This window comes from Channa argus, chromosome 4 (assembly GCF_033026475.1).
Source record: "Channa argus isolate prfri chromosome 4, Channa argus male v1.0, whole genome shotgun sequence".
Lineage (NCBI taxonomy): Eukaryota > Metazoa > Chordata > Actinopteri > Anabantiformes > Channidae > Channa > Channa argus.
Genome location: NC_090200.1, coordinates 27,025,848 through 27,044,733, shown reverse-complemented (window position 1 = coordinate 27,044,733; position 18,886 = coordinate 27,025,848). Strand labels below are relative to the sequence as shown.

At 37.8% G+C, this 18,886-nt stretch overlaps 1 protein-coding gene across 1 annotated transcript; it reads right to left on the bottom strand.

Moving 5' to 3' along the window:
- Positions 1-13,162: 13,162 nt before the first annotated feature.
- Positions 13,163-18,530, bottom strand: LOC137126022 (olfactomedin-like). The gene is made up of 5 exons (XM_067502410.1): positions 18,413-18,530; positions 18,103-18,261; positions 16,503-16,715; positions 16,278-16,410; positions 13,163-15,218 (listed from the first exon to the last, which is right to left on the bottom strand). Exons 1-5 carry the CDS (start codon positions 18,470-18,472, stop codon positions 14,371-14,373), a joined length of 1,413 nt encoding a protein of 470 aa, XP_067358511.1. The 5' UTR covers positions 18,473-18,530; the 3' UTR covers positions 13,163-14,370.
- Between the last annotated feature and the right edge of the window lie 356 nt (positions 18,531-18,886).

The window sequence follows — 18,886 nt, the reverse complement described above, 5'->3', positions numbered from 1 at the left end:
GGTAGTGGACTCTTTCCAGATTTAGCTTGGAACAATTTAAAAAAAAAAAAAGAAACTATGTATATCTTCAAACTCCAAGATGCCTTGTCATTAGACTACTTGGTACAGAGACGGGGGTGGTTCCACCCATCACAACTGCACTCCCACAGCGCTTTTCCTCTACATGTCCCTCTCTCATCAAGGCCAACACCTTGGTGGTTTTGTCTAAACAGTGCCATATTATAACCGACGTCACAGCCAGCTGTGACCCCCCCCCATCTCATACACAGACTCTTCTGTTGAGACATGAAATTTAGCCCCCAAATGTGTAGGGCATGTGGGTAACTGTGTATGTTAAAGGTTACTTGTAATTATCCACGTTCTTGTGTAAAGTGTAAATAAAAAAAAACTGAATGTGATAATTTACAAATCATTTAGGATCAACAGTTCCTGTAATCTTTACACTCATATACTGTAGGTTGGTTTTCCTCACTCTCTTATGTGAAAACAGGAGCGTCTGTTGAAATAACATCCCCATGTAGGAAGGCAGGCTGTTGAAACCGAATGGTACCAGGCAGTAAAATGGTGCCTGCCATCTCTTACAATGGTGCCAAAATGGCATCTGGTGGAACACAGTTCTTTTGCTCTAAATAGTCAAAAATGTTGCATTAAAACTGTGCAAACATAGCAGTTTGGTTGTGCTTAGACACAAAAACATCAGGTTTAGGTTTGACACATGATGTGCATAACATGGCTGTTTACAACAACAGCAATAGAAGTAGTTTCCTACTTGACTTAAACTCATCTCCTCTGGAAATGTCCAGTGTTTTGTGAGTAACATCCTCATCCTTTGAAATGCTTTAGAGCTAAATAAAAGATGATGATATTCACTAAAGTCTTACTCAAAAGAACACATTTCTTTAATCCTTTCCCTGTATAGCTCAAGATTTTCTTAACTTTTGCATTAAAACTGATTTTAGGTACAGAGTCAGCTCCTCATTTTTCTCTTCCTTTATGGAACTGCTTAATGGTGAATTCAGGTGGTGATGGCTTTTCCATGTAATATCTGGTGGTGGCCCCTGGAAGTTGCTCATCATCTTTATTTATTTTTTTTGCTTCTTGTTACTCTTCTTTTTTTCTTTCCACTCACTCCAACTATTCAAGGCAGACAGCTGCCAACTATTGGCCTGGTAGTGTTGAAGGTTTCTTCTGTTGAAGAGAATTTTTCCTCTCCACTGTCATCTGGTGATTTCAAGAGGGATTTGTTGGGCTCCTCTAAAGTCCCTTAAGATGACTCAGTGATGATTTGGCACAATATTGGTGAAACGAAATTAAAAATTAAAGTAATGCCACTACATGTCAACAAATGGTAGTACATATCTTTTTGTGGCAGGTAGACACTAGGACTCGGGTAGGGGGGGTGGCAATAGAGGAACAGCAGCCAATGAGAGAAACGGCAAATTGATTAAGAGAGAAATGTGAAGCAGGTGTGGGAAGTTGGCTGCTGCTCATTCTGTTGTGACTGTTGAGATGTTCCTGCTCATGGTTTTAGTAAGTTACATTTATATTTGTGTGTTTTGTATTTTGATGTATCTAGTGGAAGCAGGTACTTAAATGCCCTGAGGTATTGTTTTATAATTTAAGTGGGTCTGCCATAACTTTTATAGGTTAACAAGTGGAGCAGTCTTATCACCTGGTGTAAGGTATGGTGTTTATATAAAAATATAAAATGTATGTTTGTTTCCTTACACATTTTGTAACAGTGCTTTGTTTGTTTGCAGGCATTGCACTGACTGCCGTTTATTTTAGCATTGCTGTAGGTTGTGGTTTCAATTTGTTATGTTGTTTTTGGATTTGGTTGAGTTTTGACTTTTCTTCTGTTTCTAGTACTACGGCGGGGTGGGTCCTCCGCCTATGGGTATGGGTGGCATATTGGGAGTTCACTTACTATTATATTGCATGTCCTGTGTTTGCATGGCTTGTTGTCTTTTTATTTAATATGGTTTCGGCTTGTTGTGTGGTTACTTCACATTTGGGATACTCCCCGTCCCCTGCCAGTGGGTGGCTCGTCTCCCGGCCGTAGTATGATTTTGTTTTATTCTTTTCCTTTTAATTTTAGGATTTTAATATTGTTTTGTTTTTATTAAATAGCCGTTATGGCAGTTAACCCACACTGACTGTTGTGGCCTCTTTATTGAAGCCTCTGTGCCTGGCTTGTGTATTTAATTTTGATTGTGTATCTTAGGATGCTTAAGGTCACATTTTCATCATTTTTGGCTGCTGCAACAAATGACCCATATAGTCATATATCATCGAGAACATCTTTAAAAGAAAAAAGTAGAACAATATAGTATACTTCTGTACAACAGTATACAACAGTATATCAAATGTGGAGCGTAAGAATAAAAGAAAAAAAAAATCGTTATTAAGAAATATACGCTAATTTGAATTGACGTCAACCTGTTTCATGGTCAAGACAGGGACAACAGACTGGAAAAGTGTTTATTGCTTAAAAAAATTAGGTTAATAATTAAGTATATACGGTAGTATATACAGTATTCCAGAAAATCTGTCAGAAACAGGAATGAGTTAACATTCAGCAATACATAAAGGTCTGTGTTGGCAGATGTGTAGTTCAACAACTTAAGAATATATTTGTAAATGTCTTCAAGGCCCTCTACCCTGCTTAATTTCCAACTATAAATGTCAGTCCTGGATAACAATTTGTCGGTGAGTAACACCTAGTGAAAGAGTTAAAGTCTTACATCCAAATGAACTATTTCAGCTTCTTATTTAGCCTTCATTTCATCTGTCATTCTACTAAACCCTATTTCTGGAGTTTGTGTGTTTCCATGGTTTACTCTATAACATAATATTGACCAGGTTAAAGCCCGTTCTAAAGTTGGAGTTTAGTTATTGGCACATGTCATTAGGGTTTTGAATGTGGGTTTCTTTCTGGAGCAGAACCTAGAGGTTCTGGTCTGACTTTGGCTGAACTGAAAGAACCTTTGAAATGATGAATGTATAAGGGATCCACTGATGATTTACAGTAGGCAATTCTGTTTAACCAGAGCAGATTCACAACAAAATCACAGTACATGCAAGGTTACAAAACATGGAGGAAAGTGGAGTGTGGTTAAGGCAATAGGAGGAGGACAGGAACTGGTTGAGGTAAAGAGGGGGGAGAAGGAGGGAGGCTGGGAGGAGTTGCAATAGTTTAAAGAAGGAGGTAGAGGTAAAATTGGTGTGTAATTACTCACTCTTAAATTAGAGGGGATGGTGTTGCCAACCTCCTGCTGGTGCACAATGTCTGCACGATCTCTTCCTCCACTGATTTCCCTTTCATTTCTCCTCTCTCCAGAGCATGACAGAGATGTCTTTGAGCCAAACTTAATGCTGTGGGAATTTTGACCATCATTTCCATTTATAAAGTGCTAAAGATCCTTTTAGGGTTACACAAGAGTCATTTTCCTCAACTTGGCTATGAGATAAAGTGGTGTGAGGGTTTGACATTTGCATCTCAAACAAATGAAACTTTGCAAACAGTATAGAAAAATCTAAACATCACCACCTGCACTGGTTATGTGCAATATTAAAAAATATTCACAGTGGGGATGGTTTATTTATTTTAATGTGCAGTGTTGAGTTTACACTAAACATACAACAATCAGTTGCAGCATTAGTCTTGGGGGTGTTAATAATCTCATTGAGGACAAAGGTCAACATGGCCACTCTAAGCTGCTGCAGCTACACATCCCCATGCATAGCAAAATGTGATACACTATGAGCAGACATGGTAGAAGTACACAAATTCAGAACAAAATAGTAAAAATGTCAAATTATGTACAGTATTAAAAAATAAGGGTCAAATTTGACTGTTGAAAAAGGTGGAGTTGAGGTGGTTAATTCATAACAACACATCAGCATTTGTTCTTACCTGGTGTTAAAGTTGTGGCTGATCAGTTTACGTTGTAGTGCCTTTATACATATGCCTTTGGCAAACTCAAGTTTTTCTCTCTTAAGTAGTTCGCATTAAGCTTCAAATGTTAAAATTCCCATCTCATCTGCTGTTCCACAGGTTTCTTGGTGGCTTATTCATCTTATATTCTTAACGATGGATATGACTGTACTCCAAGAGATTTTCTCAGACTTAAGTGTCCTTGTATCCATTCCCTGACTCTAACCTTTTGGGTGAGTTGTTTGGAGTGTTCTTGTCTTCGTAGTGTAGATTTTGGTGACTGTAAGAGCAATATGCTTCACTGTGTTCACCAGTGTCTGCTGTTTGACATTGGACAGGTAATGTGACACAAGTGTATCATTCCATTTTTTGTGTCAGGTCAGTGCTTCTATGACTAAATTGTGGTTAATGAGAGTGGTGAGACTGCTCAGCCAGCTGATAAATTCTACTTGGGTTTGTCACTAGAAGCAGCAGCACCTTTCATGTTACACATTGAATACACTGTTAATATAAAATTAGTGGAGCTTTAAAGTTGTAATTCTTCCTGCCTGAGGGTTGCTGATAGACAAAATCTGAATAGGCAGAAGGACACTCTTTTTTTATTTCCTAAAAACAGTACATACCAGTCTCTGGGTGGGCATACATACTGAATTCACAGCAAAGCTGCACAAAAGCACTAGCCTGGGGTGATTCACTCCTTTTTGTACAAAATATTAAAGCAGTACATTTCTATTTATTCCCCCCATTGTTTGTCCTTTACTTTTTTCACACCTCCTCACATTTCAGTGTCCTTTTCCTCACATACTCTCATCTCGCATCCACACTACTGAATGTTGTGGACTGCGTTATTGCCTTATTCCTAGTGAGCCCTTCCTGTTTCAAACCAGCAATTTCAATTCTAATCAAGTAAGTATTTAATATAGATACAAATAAATATGCAGGTTGCGTAGTAAACATTAGATCTTGATGAGTTTGTTCCCTGAGACATCACTTGATGAGATTTTAAATTTCTCATCATATTTTAGGGGAAACCCATTTATATTATCCTAAATGGGTACAGCATGTGCTGCTCTGTTTTCACTCCTCTGCTCAGCCCCCCCCAAAAAGCTCCACAGTAGAAATATTGTACTGGTTAATTAACAGAGGCAACATACCTCAGGTTGTATTTGGAGAGTAACTATTTGAATGAAGCTAATTGTGAAATGCAACAGGGAAAAAGAAGTTTGTGTGTGTGTGTGTGTACTAAAGGAAATCTTAGTATTTTCTGTAAGTTTGTTCACTTAGAGCATGAGTGTGTCACAAAAATGTCTGAGTAAAAATGGAGCACTAACTAGCCTTTGCTTTTTCTCTCTCCAATCATAGCATGCATGGCCCAGACGAAGTAATGAAGTAAAGAAAAGAAATAGACCAAACTAACTAGACATCAAAAAACGTGGTGACAATTTCATGTTTTTACAAAAGTTCTTGGACACCGTAAAGACTTAACAATTGCATATAATAATAAAAAAAAAAACCTCCTGACTTGAAAATAAAACGAAATCTCACAGAATGGTCCATCACTTGAACTTCCATCATGACCTTCATACAGCAAAAATCAATTATCAACAATTATCTTTGTGAATTGTATCCTCAACCACAGAGATAAGTGCTTCAGAAAACATACACAATACAACACAACTGCATCAAAATCTGTTTTCAGTACTTGTCAGATCAGTACTTGGGATGTAGGTTTGGGAAGAAACACATTAACATTTACATTTAGTTGTTTGGCAAATAATTTTATCCTTAGTGACTTACAAGTATAAGGTACAAACAAATCTAAGTCAAGGGGATAACTTTAAAGCTAAGTGCTATGAGATGAAATGCACAAATAGTACAGGTATCTGTCATTGCCAAAATACATTCCCTAACCCATAACCACAACTAAATACCTTATCCTAATCCTTAAGGGGTGTTAAACTGAACCCTAAAACCAAGTCTTACCCTTCAAACAGCTCTTTAAAGGGGTGTTACAGAGTGAGGACTGTCCTTACTTTCCCCAAATCTCCTTACTTTCCCCAAATCTCTCCCATGATTTAAAACTTCAACCATCCCTCACACTTCCGGAAATGGTTGTCATTTTATAGTTATGAGGCAGCCCACAAGGCATTTCCTAGCCCTTCAACCTAAACTCAACCAGCACAGCTAAGTGCCTAAGACTAACGATTACCCTAAACCTGATCTAAACGTATTTCTAACCTGAACTCTTAAACCAAACCAGCTCTTTGATGTTGTGGTGATTGTCCAGAAAGTTCTGACAATGATGGTAGAAAAAAATTACTTAGTCTAAGTCAACTGTAGAAAGACAGGCAAATGCATACACTCCCACATGCCATAAACCTCTTCCACTCACACTTGTTAATCCAGTGTAGTGTTAATAAAATAATCTTATTTACTATAGATATCCACACTCCAGTGGTATATATACATACTTTGTTTAAATAATTGTATTTACAAGTTGTTGTTTTTTTACAAGTTACTGTATTACAGGGCACCCAGTGTTTATAATAATCATCAGACACTAATAGTAATGCCTTCAGAATGTTCAGATTACACAACACAGGTAGAACCATGGCTCTAATGCTGTCACAGGAGGAGGGATGCTCCTGAATTATTATATATGCACTGTAATGTACATGCTGGAATCAAATTGGTCGACCTATTAGACTGCAAAGCATTTAGTATGTGTACAGTAGGTCCCATAAGGTATCTGTACATTAAAAATTCTTCAACAGCAACTGGACTATTAAAGCTGCATTAGTGATCTATGTGACCTAAGAAATGTTGATAGACAATACCATGGTGTACACAGAATAACATGCTGCTTATTAGTCAAGTTAACAATTTGAAAAAACTGATTGTCATGTTGGTCTTTTGGTCCACCACTTTAGTCCACAGTGTTTAGTCCAACATATGGTTTCTCCTTTTTGCATGATACAGCTTTAACTTACATTCGACTTACACAGCTTACACAACTTACACAGACACAGTTTCAGTTTCCTGAGCCCATGCAGTGATGCCCAGTAGACCATCTGACCTGTTTTTATATAATAATAAAATGCTCCTTTTATACCCAATCATGTTGCTGACCTGTTGCCAATTAACCTAAATAGTTTTTAAATGCTCCTCCATTTGTTTTTGATTTGCAGCAAGAACTTTTCCAGCCTTTTGTCGCCCCTGTGCCAAAAGTTTTGAGATGTGTTGCTGCCGTCAAATTCAAAATGAGCTAATATTTTCCATGAAATGGTAAAATGTCTGTTTCAACATCTGATATGTTGTTTATTTTCTATTGTGAATAAAATATCCGTTGATGAGATTTGCAAATAAACTTCTTTGGAATTGGGTCGTAAATGCTAAATGGTCTGTACTTTTTGTATATACTTCTCAACCTTCTAAGCCATGCCTGTCACCATTGCTGTCATCTCAACAATAACCTCTTCCAATATTGCCATGGCTACTGCCATTATGTGTATGGGCTATAATAATTCTCCACATCCATGCTTAGTTCTGCAATTAAAAATGTCCAGTACCTTCAATTTAGAACCATTACACCTCTGTTAAAATGCAAGCACACCCCTAGAAGATTTACGGCTTAATATTGGCTATGATGTGTTTTTCTGTGTGGAACTTTTCAACCTGTGAAGATACTTATGAAGGTTTAAAAAAGGTGGGGTGACAGATCATTGTAGGGTCACCTGATGTCCATTATTACTGGTAATCATCTGTACTCAATACCGGCAGCGAGTGATAATGGCTTTGTGTACCAGATGGACTCTTCATTGTGAGCATTACATATTTATGGGTAATGATGGTATGATAGCGAGTAAAGGTGAAGCTGTCAAGCTTTTAGCATGCTACAATCCTTCCTTGGAGACAAACAGGATGGACTTCCTGCAAATGAAACATTTCTGTATGGATCCAGATGCTTTTTTTCAGCAGTTTGAAACCACAGTTGCCCTTTTGGAGATGAAACATTATAAAGAGGGATGTTGAAGTGCTATAAAAAAAGGTTAAATTGTTAGTGGGGTTGAAGTAGTTGTTATGTAGCCTATCACGGTTGTTTCTGCCTGGCTTTGAATGTAATTCTGCAGGTCACAAGCTAAAGCCACATCAGCTATTGGGTGAGGCTAAAGGACTTACTTCTTTTAGTTCTAGTTTGGGTTGTACATAAATGCCATTACACTTCCTTCTGACTTTCATATATTAAAATATCTGTCTACTTCTAGCTGAAATATGCTTCCATATGAAATCATGTGAAAGGAACCTTCAGTTTGGATTGTGTTATCTTGTTGCTCACACTATGGAGTTTGAAATCATGGTCAATCTAGAAGCAGAGAAATATTTTAATATAGGGAATTTAGTGGGAAGTTTAAAAGTATTCACGTACATTTACACATTAGCTAAAACCATAGAAAGCAATTCGAAAATTCCCTTTAAAGCACGGTGTTGATGTACGTTAACTTGCTTACATGTAGTAATTAGGACTAAAAACCAAGTTCACATTTTAAGGCAGTCCATGCAAAAGCCCCACAATACGCATGTCACTCAAAAGCATAACAATTTTATCAGTGGTGGTACTTAAGTACTTAAATACTTCACCTAACTACTATTATAACAAGCCCACTCTCATTATGAAGATGGTCTCTTAAAAATAATGTTTCAGTGCATTTTAAATTCATTTTTAGATTCAGTAGTGTCAGAAATATCATCTTATGGTTCTTGGCATAGTAAGGTCAAATCATACAGAATAATGAAAAAGTCCCAGTTGAGGAGGCACTAGGTTGTTATTGGAGAAAAAGAAAACCCTTAATGGAAGAAACCTCTGACAGAACTAAGCTCAGGGTGGGAAGCCATCTGCATCACCTGTTTGTCTAGAAACTGGCAAGAGAAAACAAAGGAAGCGCAATAAAGGACAACGGACAAAACCCATATGCAGGTTGGTTGTGCACACAGAAACACACAGCTGCAAAGATTGGGAGACCTGCAGTAAAGTGCAGACAATGGCAAACAGAAAAGCAGAAGCATCACCGCTGGGAAAAGAAGACATAAACTAAAACATGTTCTTATCTCCAATGCAAAGACGCTCTGTCGGTACGTAGGCTATAACCTAGGGCTGAACCAGCAGTCAGTGAGCCACGTGGATGTATTTTATATATTTATTTTTTCGTTTTAAAATAATTAAAATTTAAATGTTGCAGACTGTATCGTCTGTGTTTTTTCTGTAGTTTCAAGCCCTTTCTTTGTTACAGTATGAGGGATATGAGTCGCCGTATTGTTTCTCTTCATTACGTAGTTCACCTTGGTCTGAATGTAACAGTACTTCTAGTTTGAAATGCTAAGAAAAGGCAATTTCTTCAATTTATTCCAGAAGAGTGCAACTTTTCATTATTGATCTTTGAGGATTCAGGACCCACGTTTACAAGCCAAAGAAACACCAGGGCATCAAGCTACAACAGTGATAAAGACATAAGTCTCTGATTTAATTTATCTGTAATCAGTGGCAGAACAGTGGTTCACTAAATGGTTCGAAACAGGCATGAGGAAGACTGTGATTTCTAGCTTCACAAAATGTTATAATAGATGGACAATATAAGCTGTTGTTGCACTTCTACACCTATTCTGATATTTTCTCTCTGTTTCTGTTTGACCAATTTCTGTTAGGTTCATTTTAATTGGAAGCCACTGAGAAACAGCAGTAAAAGAGTGAAGTGAAAAATTGTGACCAAAGGTTACCAAAATGTTACAGTATCCCAACATTTCATTACCCAACATGTCGCTCCTCCCCGGCCTGTTTTCCCTGTACAGCAACATGAAATCAGTCTCACCACATACATGGCCAAGTGGAGACCATATAGTTTTGCCCTGAGTCAGCCGGCTGCTGTTTGACTTCTTTAAATATGCAGGGCAGCAGGTCTGTCATTATGTGAGCAGGCAGAGCTTTGGGTGTGTCTGAGAGGCAGCCAGCCAAAAACTGGAAACCAGGCCACAGGAGCAGAAACATCTGTTCTTCTCTGACAACATGAGATTACATCGCCTCCTACTGTGTACAGATGGTATTGTTACAAAGGTAACCTTTGTACAGGAGCAGTGTATGTTCAATATGAAAACAAATTCAATGAAACAGTTTCAATTCTGCCAGTATACCTTCTGTATTGGTATTGAAACTCCCATAGCATAGGACTGTAACGAAGGACTTGTGTCTTTACGACTGTAATTAACACATTTTAATAACTTTGTATTTTTTCACATATGAACAGCTGTTCATTCAAATATTGATCAAAACACAAACTGTATAGCTGATCTTCGTTCTTTGTTAGTGAAGAGGCAATAAGATAGGAAGATCGAAGCCTGAAACCTGTACATCTATCATAGAGAATGTGAAGATACGTCACACTGTGTTAACTGTAGGAGGATGTGGGTGTTATGTTATGATCTATGCCCATGTGATCTATGGCTGTTTATTTTGGCAAGCTACAAGTAAAAAGGACTTGGGAAGAGATGAAGAGAAAGAACAGAGACCCTGACTGACCTACAGAGGTGACACTTTTCAAAATCACCACAGAAAGTCAATACACAACCTTCAGATACTTAAGATACAGTTCCTATAGCAGCACAACCAAGATTTAAACATTGTATTTTATAAAACTGCAAGCTAGTCATCGGAAACCCTGAAGACAGCACCTTTGCTTGCAGTTTCTGGAGCTACTGATCTTGGGAACTGTTTCTAAAACAAGAAGCATACTACATGTTGACCACAAAACATCTTATACAGTAAATAACAGCTTTGAAATTATTAGCCTGGGTTAGGAAAACTTCTGATTTTTACATCTTGGGTTGATGATAATAACTGGTTATCGCTGCTGTCATTCGTGTGTATTAGTTATCTCACCAACACTGATTTAATTATTTCACATGGTTCATTAACAATTACAATGAAATTCCAATGAACAAAACTTCGGTCATAGAACTGAAGGTCATAGATGCTTGCTTTAAAAAAAAAAGTCTGGGCTTCTTTTGTATCTGATACACATAGTTCAGACATTTCCTTAGAAATTCTAAGTCAGTAATTGTTTTTGTAATTGTGATTGAAAACACAGGCAATGGTGGTTTTGGAAGAATTTAGGACTTAGAAAATAATAGAATTTAATGATAAACAGCGTAAAAACTATATGCCACCTCTGTGTGCCACCTTATCGGTATCTGTGTCTTCTACTGTTGTCTGACTTTTGTAGCTGTCATTGTCCGAGAGGCGGAGTACACCCTGGACAGGTTGCCAGTCTGTCTCAGGGCCAACACAGACAGAAATACACTGATAGACAAGCTTTGACACTCACATTCACACCTACGGGCAATATAGATACACCAGTTAATCTAACATGCATGTCCTTGGACTGTGGGAGGAAACAGTACCTGAAGAAACCCTTTTAAAAGTTCAAAAAGAGCATCCATAAAGTCAGGGATATTACCATTTTTACCAGTCGTTTGAACGTTTTGTGACAGTTAAACTTTTACTATGAAGTTGGCTATTTCAGTATGAATAATCATCCAAAACAGAGGTGCTAACTCCAGGTACAGTATCTCTGCAGCTGTTGGTGTGTCAAATAAAGGACAGTTTGCTATTTACTGATTATTTTAAGCAAGATATAATTTATTTTCATGTTTTCATTGCCTCCGTAAATTCCCTGTGTCAGTTTTACATTTACATTACATCAGCATTTGTTTTTCTTTTTTTTTCTACTGTTTATCATTTTCCAATTTTAGGTTCAGTTTGTGATCAGTAATTATGATTTTTGCGCAGGGCTCCTGTTTACCCTTCCTTTTCTGTTGTATTAGATGATGTATAGATGGATTAAATATGTTGGAATTTCATCAGCATGGTGGCCTTTATTATGTTATGTGTTTTTTTGAGCCATGGTTGTTTAGGACCATAACACACTGTGATACTGTAATATCTGTGTTTTCTCACTCAAGAACAAAATCCAGATGCAAAATTGGGTGTGTTCTTTCTTTAACTTATGATACAAATGGTCACATCGAGGAACAAATTCATTAAATAATTTAAAAGCAGATAAAAACTTCATAAAATGCAATAAAATCTTAATTTTAGTTACTATTTTTACTTCAAATAGACTTATAGCACTTTTCAGTGTTATGAGTTAAAGTGCCTGAACCACCAGGAGAAAATTGAGATTCAGCATTTAATAGACATTTTGACAGAGTAATCTGGGTTCTAACCAATGACCCAGCAATTAGTGGATAACCACCTTTACAATGCGAGCCCTTTAACTTTTATTGTGGCAAAATATTAAAGTAGTAATTAATAGTAATTTATTTATTGGACTTGACAAAGGCTTTGTGCGTGTTTACTGAGAAATTTTGTTTTAACACTTAAGACTTAGTTAAGATTTGCAAAATGATGACTTTTTCCCCTTTGCTGATAAAACCTAAATAATCGTATCAAGCTCTGCTTTGTTTAACATCACTAGATAATGACACCCCACTGTGCATCCTGTTTTACACGCTGCCATAATACGCTGCCTTTCTGAGCACAACCTGCAGAAAACAAATGAAACCACTTGATGCCAGCACTCATTAAAGACCCTTATGAAGTGCTCTCGTCCATGTGTTCATCATTTGCACATACACACAAACCAAATTTCACTTTTTCATTATGTCTAATGTTATCACAATATATTTGGTTATTACTTGAGAGCTAATGGAGCAGAAAACCTCGTTGTGCGTGCACAAATGATGTGCAAATGAATCAGTCACCACTTCTCATCTAAACACTGGAGCTAAGGTCAGCAAAGCAAGGATGCAATTTTGGTGGTGTTTCTTTTGTATGTTATTGTGTAAGTGCTTGGCGGTTATGAAAAGGTATTGAATAACAATGATGGTTCCTACACGTCGCCTTGCTAAGTGCCCAAGTGTTTCCCCCAAAAAACAAGAAGACAGGTAATGCGGGCGATAAAGAGGGAAGACAGCAAGGTAGACAGAAGAAGGAGAAAAAAGGTTCTGTAGTAGGCCAAGACAAGACAGTTGTTATTACATCCATCTGGTCAAAGTGAAAAATCACCCACTAAATATTCAAACATAACAAGATGAACATAAAGAACCACATGTGGGCTGTCTGAAGATATTTCATTAATTCTCCTCCATAAATACACACTTGGTACTGTAGGCACATTTTTATTAGCTGTCCAAAGAAATCCTAGAAGCACTGTAACTCACCAACAGAATGGCCCAACAGTCACAGATTTTTAAAAAGGACGAAATCAGCTTCTTCATATTTGTAGTTGCAACTTAAGTGATTTTATAATGGGAGTCTGCATCAAACAACATCAGAGTCGAACTTTCATAGGAGAAATCACAAAAATTGCGGGAGTTTCCAGCTCGGCCCATACTGCTCGGACCAGCCAAGCCAGCCAGTCAGGAGAGTGGTGTTTGGATGGGGGGGTCTTAACAAGACAGAAGCTAAAATGTTCAGCTTTTAGTGATGTCACCATGTTTCCAGATCGCAGGTATGGCTGTCATTATTAAAATCAATTACCTCTATGTTTCATTTAACAAAAAAAGAAGTTGTTACCTTCTGCTTTTTCTCTTTAGTGACACAACAACATGCTTTTAATTTGATGTGGGTTGTTTTAGCAACTACATTAATTATTTATTAATCTTTCAGCAACTGTATTAATAGGATACTTGGATGGACTGACAGCTGTTTCTCGTAACTTTGCTACAGCACACTCTTGTGGAGAAAATCATAATTGCTGGCTTTGTCTCTTTCTTAAGTAAATGTGCATACTGTCATGAAGTATGATTTATGTATTTAGCATAGCCAGTGAATCTTAGACTTTGTGATATGAACACTCTGGACACCATTCTATAATGTAAATATGAATATTCTGCATATTCTGTGGATATTCTGTGGTTACAAACAAACAAACACCCACACAAGCACAAGGATAAAAAACGTATTCCTCAATAATCCATTAAAGGTATTAGAATTGATATTTTATCTATCACAGGTTTCTTTTCTTGTGCCATGCTTATATATTCTGGCTCATTACAAATCAATAATCACCTTGTGTTTTTCTCAGAATACTTACTGTACACTTCTTCAGCATATAAAAAGGATAAAGTATTACGATAAAGTAAACGAGCAATCATTTAGTTTTTATTGATTTTACAGCTTTAAGCCATTATTATATTAAAATACCTATGTAACATATGTTACATAGGTATTTTAAAATACCTACGTAACATATGTAGTAATGCCTGCAGCAGCGTTATTGTCCTGTTGCTAAAATTGGTCAATCTATCATGGTCTTGCTTAGATTAGTCTGTAAACTGGACCTGGATACATGGATAACATTAAAATAGAAACAATTGTTTTATTAGAAAAAAGCCTGATAAGCTAGTAGATATCCATCATTGTACATGTAGATCTGCCTGTTGGTGGGGTTGTAGCTCAGGCTGGCGACTCCTTTGGCTACCTTCTCCAGAGGCAGTGCTAGTGAGTTGTCCTCTTTGCCTGTTGCTGTGTCGAAAGCGTAGAACACCTCTTCACGGTATTCATCCACATAGCGAGTGGCATACAGCACGCCGCAGACCATGAAAGCATTGCTTACTGCCTTCTTGAACAGCCTTGTCTCCCACATCTGAGACACATTGAGCATCTTAGCGTCGCTGTCCCAAAGTAGCCGGCTCACCACTAGATTGCCATGGTTCCCCATGGTAGCATAGATGGCCCACAGTCCTGTCTCATCTGCCTCCACATCCACGTCGCTGTTGATGCGGCAGTCATAGTAACAATACGGAAACTTGTTGTTGAAACCCACTCCAGTGCCTGGAAGCGTCACCCGTTTGACGTCATTGGTGTTGAGGTCGAAGCGGCAGATATCTGCAGAGCGGTAGCAATGATAGTACAGTGCTTCACCGTACAGGACGGCACTAGGGCCCTCAATGGTTTTGGAATCAGAATAGGATGAAGCAAAAGTAAAGTCCTTGTAGTTGACAGAAGCCATAAAGTCTTCATAGTTTTGGTAGACGCGCAACGTGTTTCCATAGATGTGGCTGCTCAACAAAGTCTGAACCCAGTAGCTTGATTTCTGTCCATGGCTGTCCACCTGGGCCTGTTTGCCCCACGAACCAGAGATGTATGTCTTACCAAGGGGACCTACCTTTGTAATGATAGGATTACTGATGTTGGTGATCAGGCCCTTGAGGCAGTACCTGTCTCGGCCTGGAAACAGAGGGATAACAAGGGTCTGAAGAGCAAGTGATGAACAGTAGAAACTGAGACTGAAACTGTCACATTTACAGACAACCTCAAAACATGAATCCCAATTGGCTTGATGTCAGGCCGGGGTTTGAGAATGACTCCACAAGGCAGGTATATGGACAATGGCTTGTACTTTATTTTGATGGGGGTGATGCTAACTATTCTGAAGAAGTTCTCTTGATTCTTTATAGTGAGTGCTCTCTTGTACACACCCTGACACACAAACACAGTCATGTTTGTTATATTAAATTCACAGATTTACAATAATTTCCTGCATATTGAAATGGTTTTTAAGGCTAAATAAATTGCGGAGTTGGGTTTGTGTGCCATCAGTGGACAGTAGACTTTAACACAACTGTTAAACTAATTAAATTGGTTTAGAAAAGAGGGGCACCACTTGGTAACACCTCTGAGTGGCATGAGTGTTTCTGTAGTTCTTATCAAGTGAATTATTTAAGGATATAGTTTTAGTTCTGAATCAGGACTATCTGTGTTGAAATCAGATATCCACCGGAAAATAAGGTCAGTGCCAAAGTCAGTATGTTGTTAATGTTTTTATGTGTAAATACACAATATAATCAAAGTGTTTTGCTCCTGTATATGTAGCATTTGTATTAACAGTTATTATGAGCATTCTTGGCACTAACATTTCACATTGGACCTGCAGGTAAATAAACTCAGATTAAATATGCAAAATCAATACAGGATTCAAGTTAGATTAATAGTGTGACTCATTTGTTATATTTATGGACACTAGTGGCACAAAAGTAAATGTCACCATAGAGCTCTGTTTGACAAGACAGCATCTCTCTAAGAAGTCTTTGTGCTGTGCACTGCTTATTTTTTGTTTGCACCTCTGATTACAAAGATCCAGTATTCCTGCTTGCTGCCCAGCCAACCAGCAAGCAGGAATTTTGTATCCTTCTGCATCCCAACCCCCCCCACCCCTGAGTGTCCTTACAGTCTAACTGCTTAAACAAATGTATGCCCCCACAGCATGAGTAATACACTCTGACCTACCTCTGAAGTCTTTGGGGATTGACTTGCAAGACTCAGCTGTGTTCTTCAGGTAGCGTAGTTTCTCTTTGACAGCCTTCATGTTGACTGTGTTTGACGTTTTCATCCTTTCTACATCTTTACGCAGTTTACCCACCTAAAACACACACACAAACACACACATCAATATAATAGCTGATATATTAAAACATTTCAGTATTTTATTGCTAAGTGCCATTTTTGCAGCACCTCTTTGGAGAGCTCCTGTGTTTGAGCGTTGTTAGACTGGCTGTGCAGGGAGATGATATCCGCCTCCAGTTGGGTGAGGTCTTCGCCCAGAAGGCGAAGAGACAATGCAGTGTAAAGGCCCTTGTAGTGTAGATACTGGAACGGCTCCAGCTGTGCTGTCACATTCTCAACCACAGCCTGGATCTGAGGGAGACGCTGGATGGAAAACATCACCTGCACACAGCACAATTTCTCAATCACTGAGTTTACTTTAAAGAACCAAAGTTCATATAATCTTTAATTTTTTTTCGCTCTTTTTGTTTGGAAACTGTACATTCAGTTAGTTTGGCGGTTATCATTCCATTGAACAATGAGTTATCAGTCAGTATTAACCCATAGTTATGGTTTCGTAGGTTGCCAATATCAGCCAGTGTAACTACTATCAGCGAGCTGTGTTGAAAATTGGCAAAAATCTAGTAGCATGAGCAAGAGTCGCAGCCATACTTATATGTATGGTGGAGGTCAAAGTGGTTGAGTGGGTGTCTAAGCACAGGACTTTGAAATGAGACACATCAGTTTATTTTTCCATTTAGACCATTGTCAGTGTTCCCTTTCCCTAACACTAACCACCGGTAATTTTTCTTCCTTCTGTGGCAAAACTAAACAACATAGTGGTGCCTAATTTTACATAATAATGAAACTAAGCCTGCTCGTCTGTGGAACAGGTAGCTACTGTGCCAAATGATAACAAGAAAATAACGGCTGTAGAATGGTCATTCAAACCCACTCTGTAAATTCCAATATCTGCCCAATCTTACATTATTTAGTTAACTTTATTATGAACGTCTCAGGGTTCACCAAGTTGGAGATAATTGCAGGGTAAGCAAACTTAGTCCCATAGCAGCAAATGAGGCAATGACATTACTGCACCAGCAGGAGGCTGTAATTCAAAAAAGGTGAGCTTTTCCTGCACTTGAGGTATCCTCAGCTGGCATTTTCTAAGGACAGAGGATTAAATTATTTGAAAGTGCACTGCTGCAAGTAAAATATATGTTTAACATTGATGCAACAATGTGAACAAAATAGAAAGTCAAGAATAACAGATGTTACTAAAGTTACACAACCATTTGTTGGTTTTTAAAGGCATCGGTTTTCATGGTTTTAACAAGTAAATCAGATGCTGTTCAACTAACTACAGCTCAGACATTCAAAGTTGCAGGAGATGTCCCTTAAATAAGTCTGTGGTTAGAAATATATTGCACTGTACTGTACACTCTAACTTGTTGTTTGAAATAGAAACACTGAGTACTCTTTATTGATTAATTGAAAATATAACTTAAACACATTACTTTCTAGTACATATATTCTAGTTCTTTACACTGTATTTACTTAGGTAAACTAAATTGTAAGTGTACTACACTGTGCATTCAAAACTTCCAATATGATTCATAATAATCACAATTGTTAAACCCTGACAAAATATCACATCTAATCAGAATAATATGATTCAGTACTACTGCATCCATTTATTCCATCAAATCAGAGGTAGAAATAAACAGAAGTCTGAATCAAAGAAAACACTCGGTGTTGTAATATGATACTGGTCACCCTCAGTGCTTACCTGATCCTGCAGGTTGTTCAGAGACCCTTCACAGGACTGAACCTGCTCTAGCACAGCCTCATACTTCACAACAGGGAACGACAATGTATTGGAGCTCATCTCGCACACACACGAGCCATTGCTTCGCCGTCCAGAGACACGCTGTGCTTGGCTATCATACTGCAATCACATGGTATAAAATAACACTGATGTTTAAGAGATTTAAGGTCGTTGAAGGACAGGAGATTAAAAAAAAAATCATACATTTAGCTTTAGTCTTTCTTCTTTTATCTATCTTCTTTTTAAACTTAGGAAATGTTTAGTAACTCACTGTAAATGACAGCAGGACCAACAGCAGCAGCAGCAGCATGTTTAAAGCTGGAGAAATCATCAGTGGACTGTACAGAACTTTTTACTGTTGAAACCACACACCTCCTCCTTTCGCTAAAATGTGCCATCACAACAAACTTGCCTTTTGCTGACCTCAACAAACTCTAAAATTGTGACACTGTCAAGTTTCAGAACCCATGTGGTCAATCAGAAAAATTCCTATTTCCTCATTTATTATGCAATGATTATTATTTCTCCTTTGTAATGTCATTTGCGGTGTCATTTGTGGTATAAAAATATTTATTCTGAATATAAAATTAGAAGATCTAATATTTGTAAGTATTTTTCAAAAATATTTAAACTTAAACTTTTTTTGTTCAAGGTCACCACAGCGGATCATTTGTCCAAATGTTGAAACAAATGAATCTTAACAGTGGTCAAAAATGAAATGTGCAAAAAAAGCAGAAGCACATGG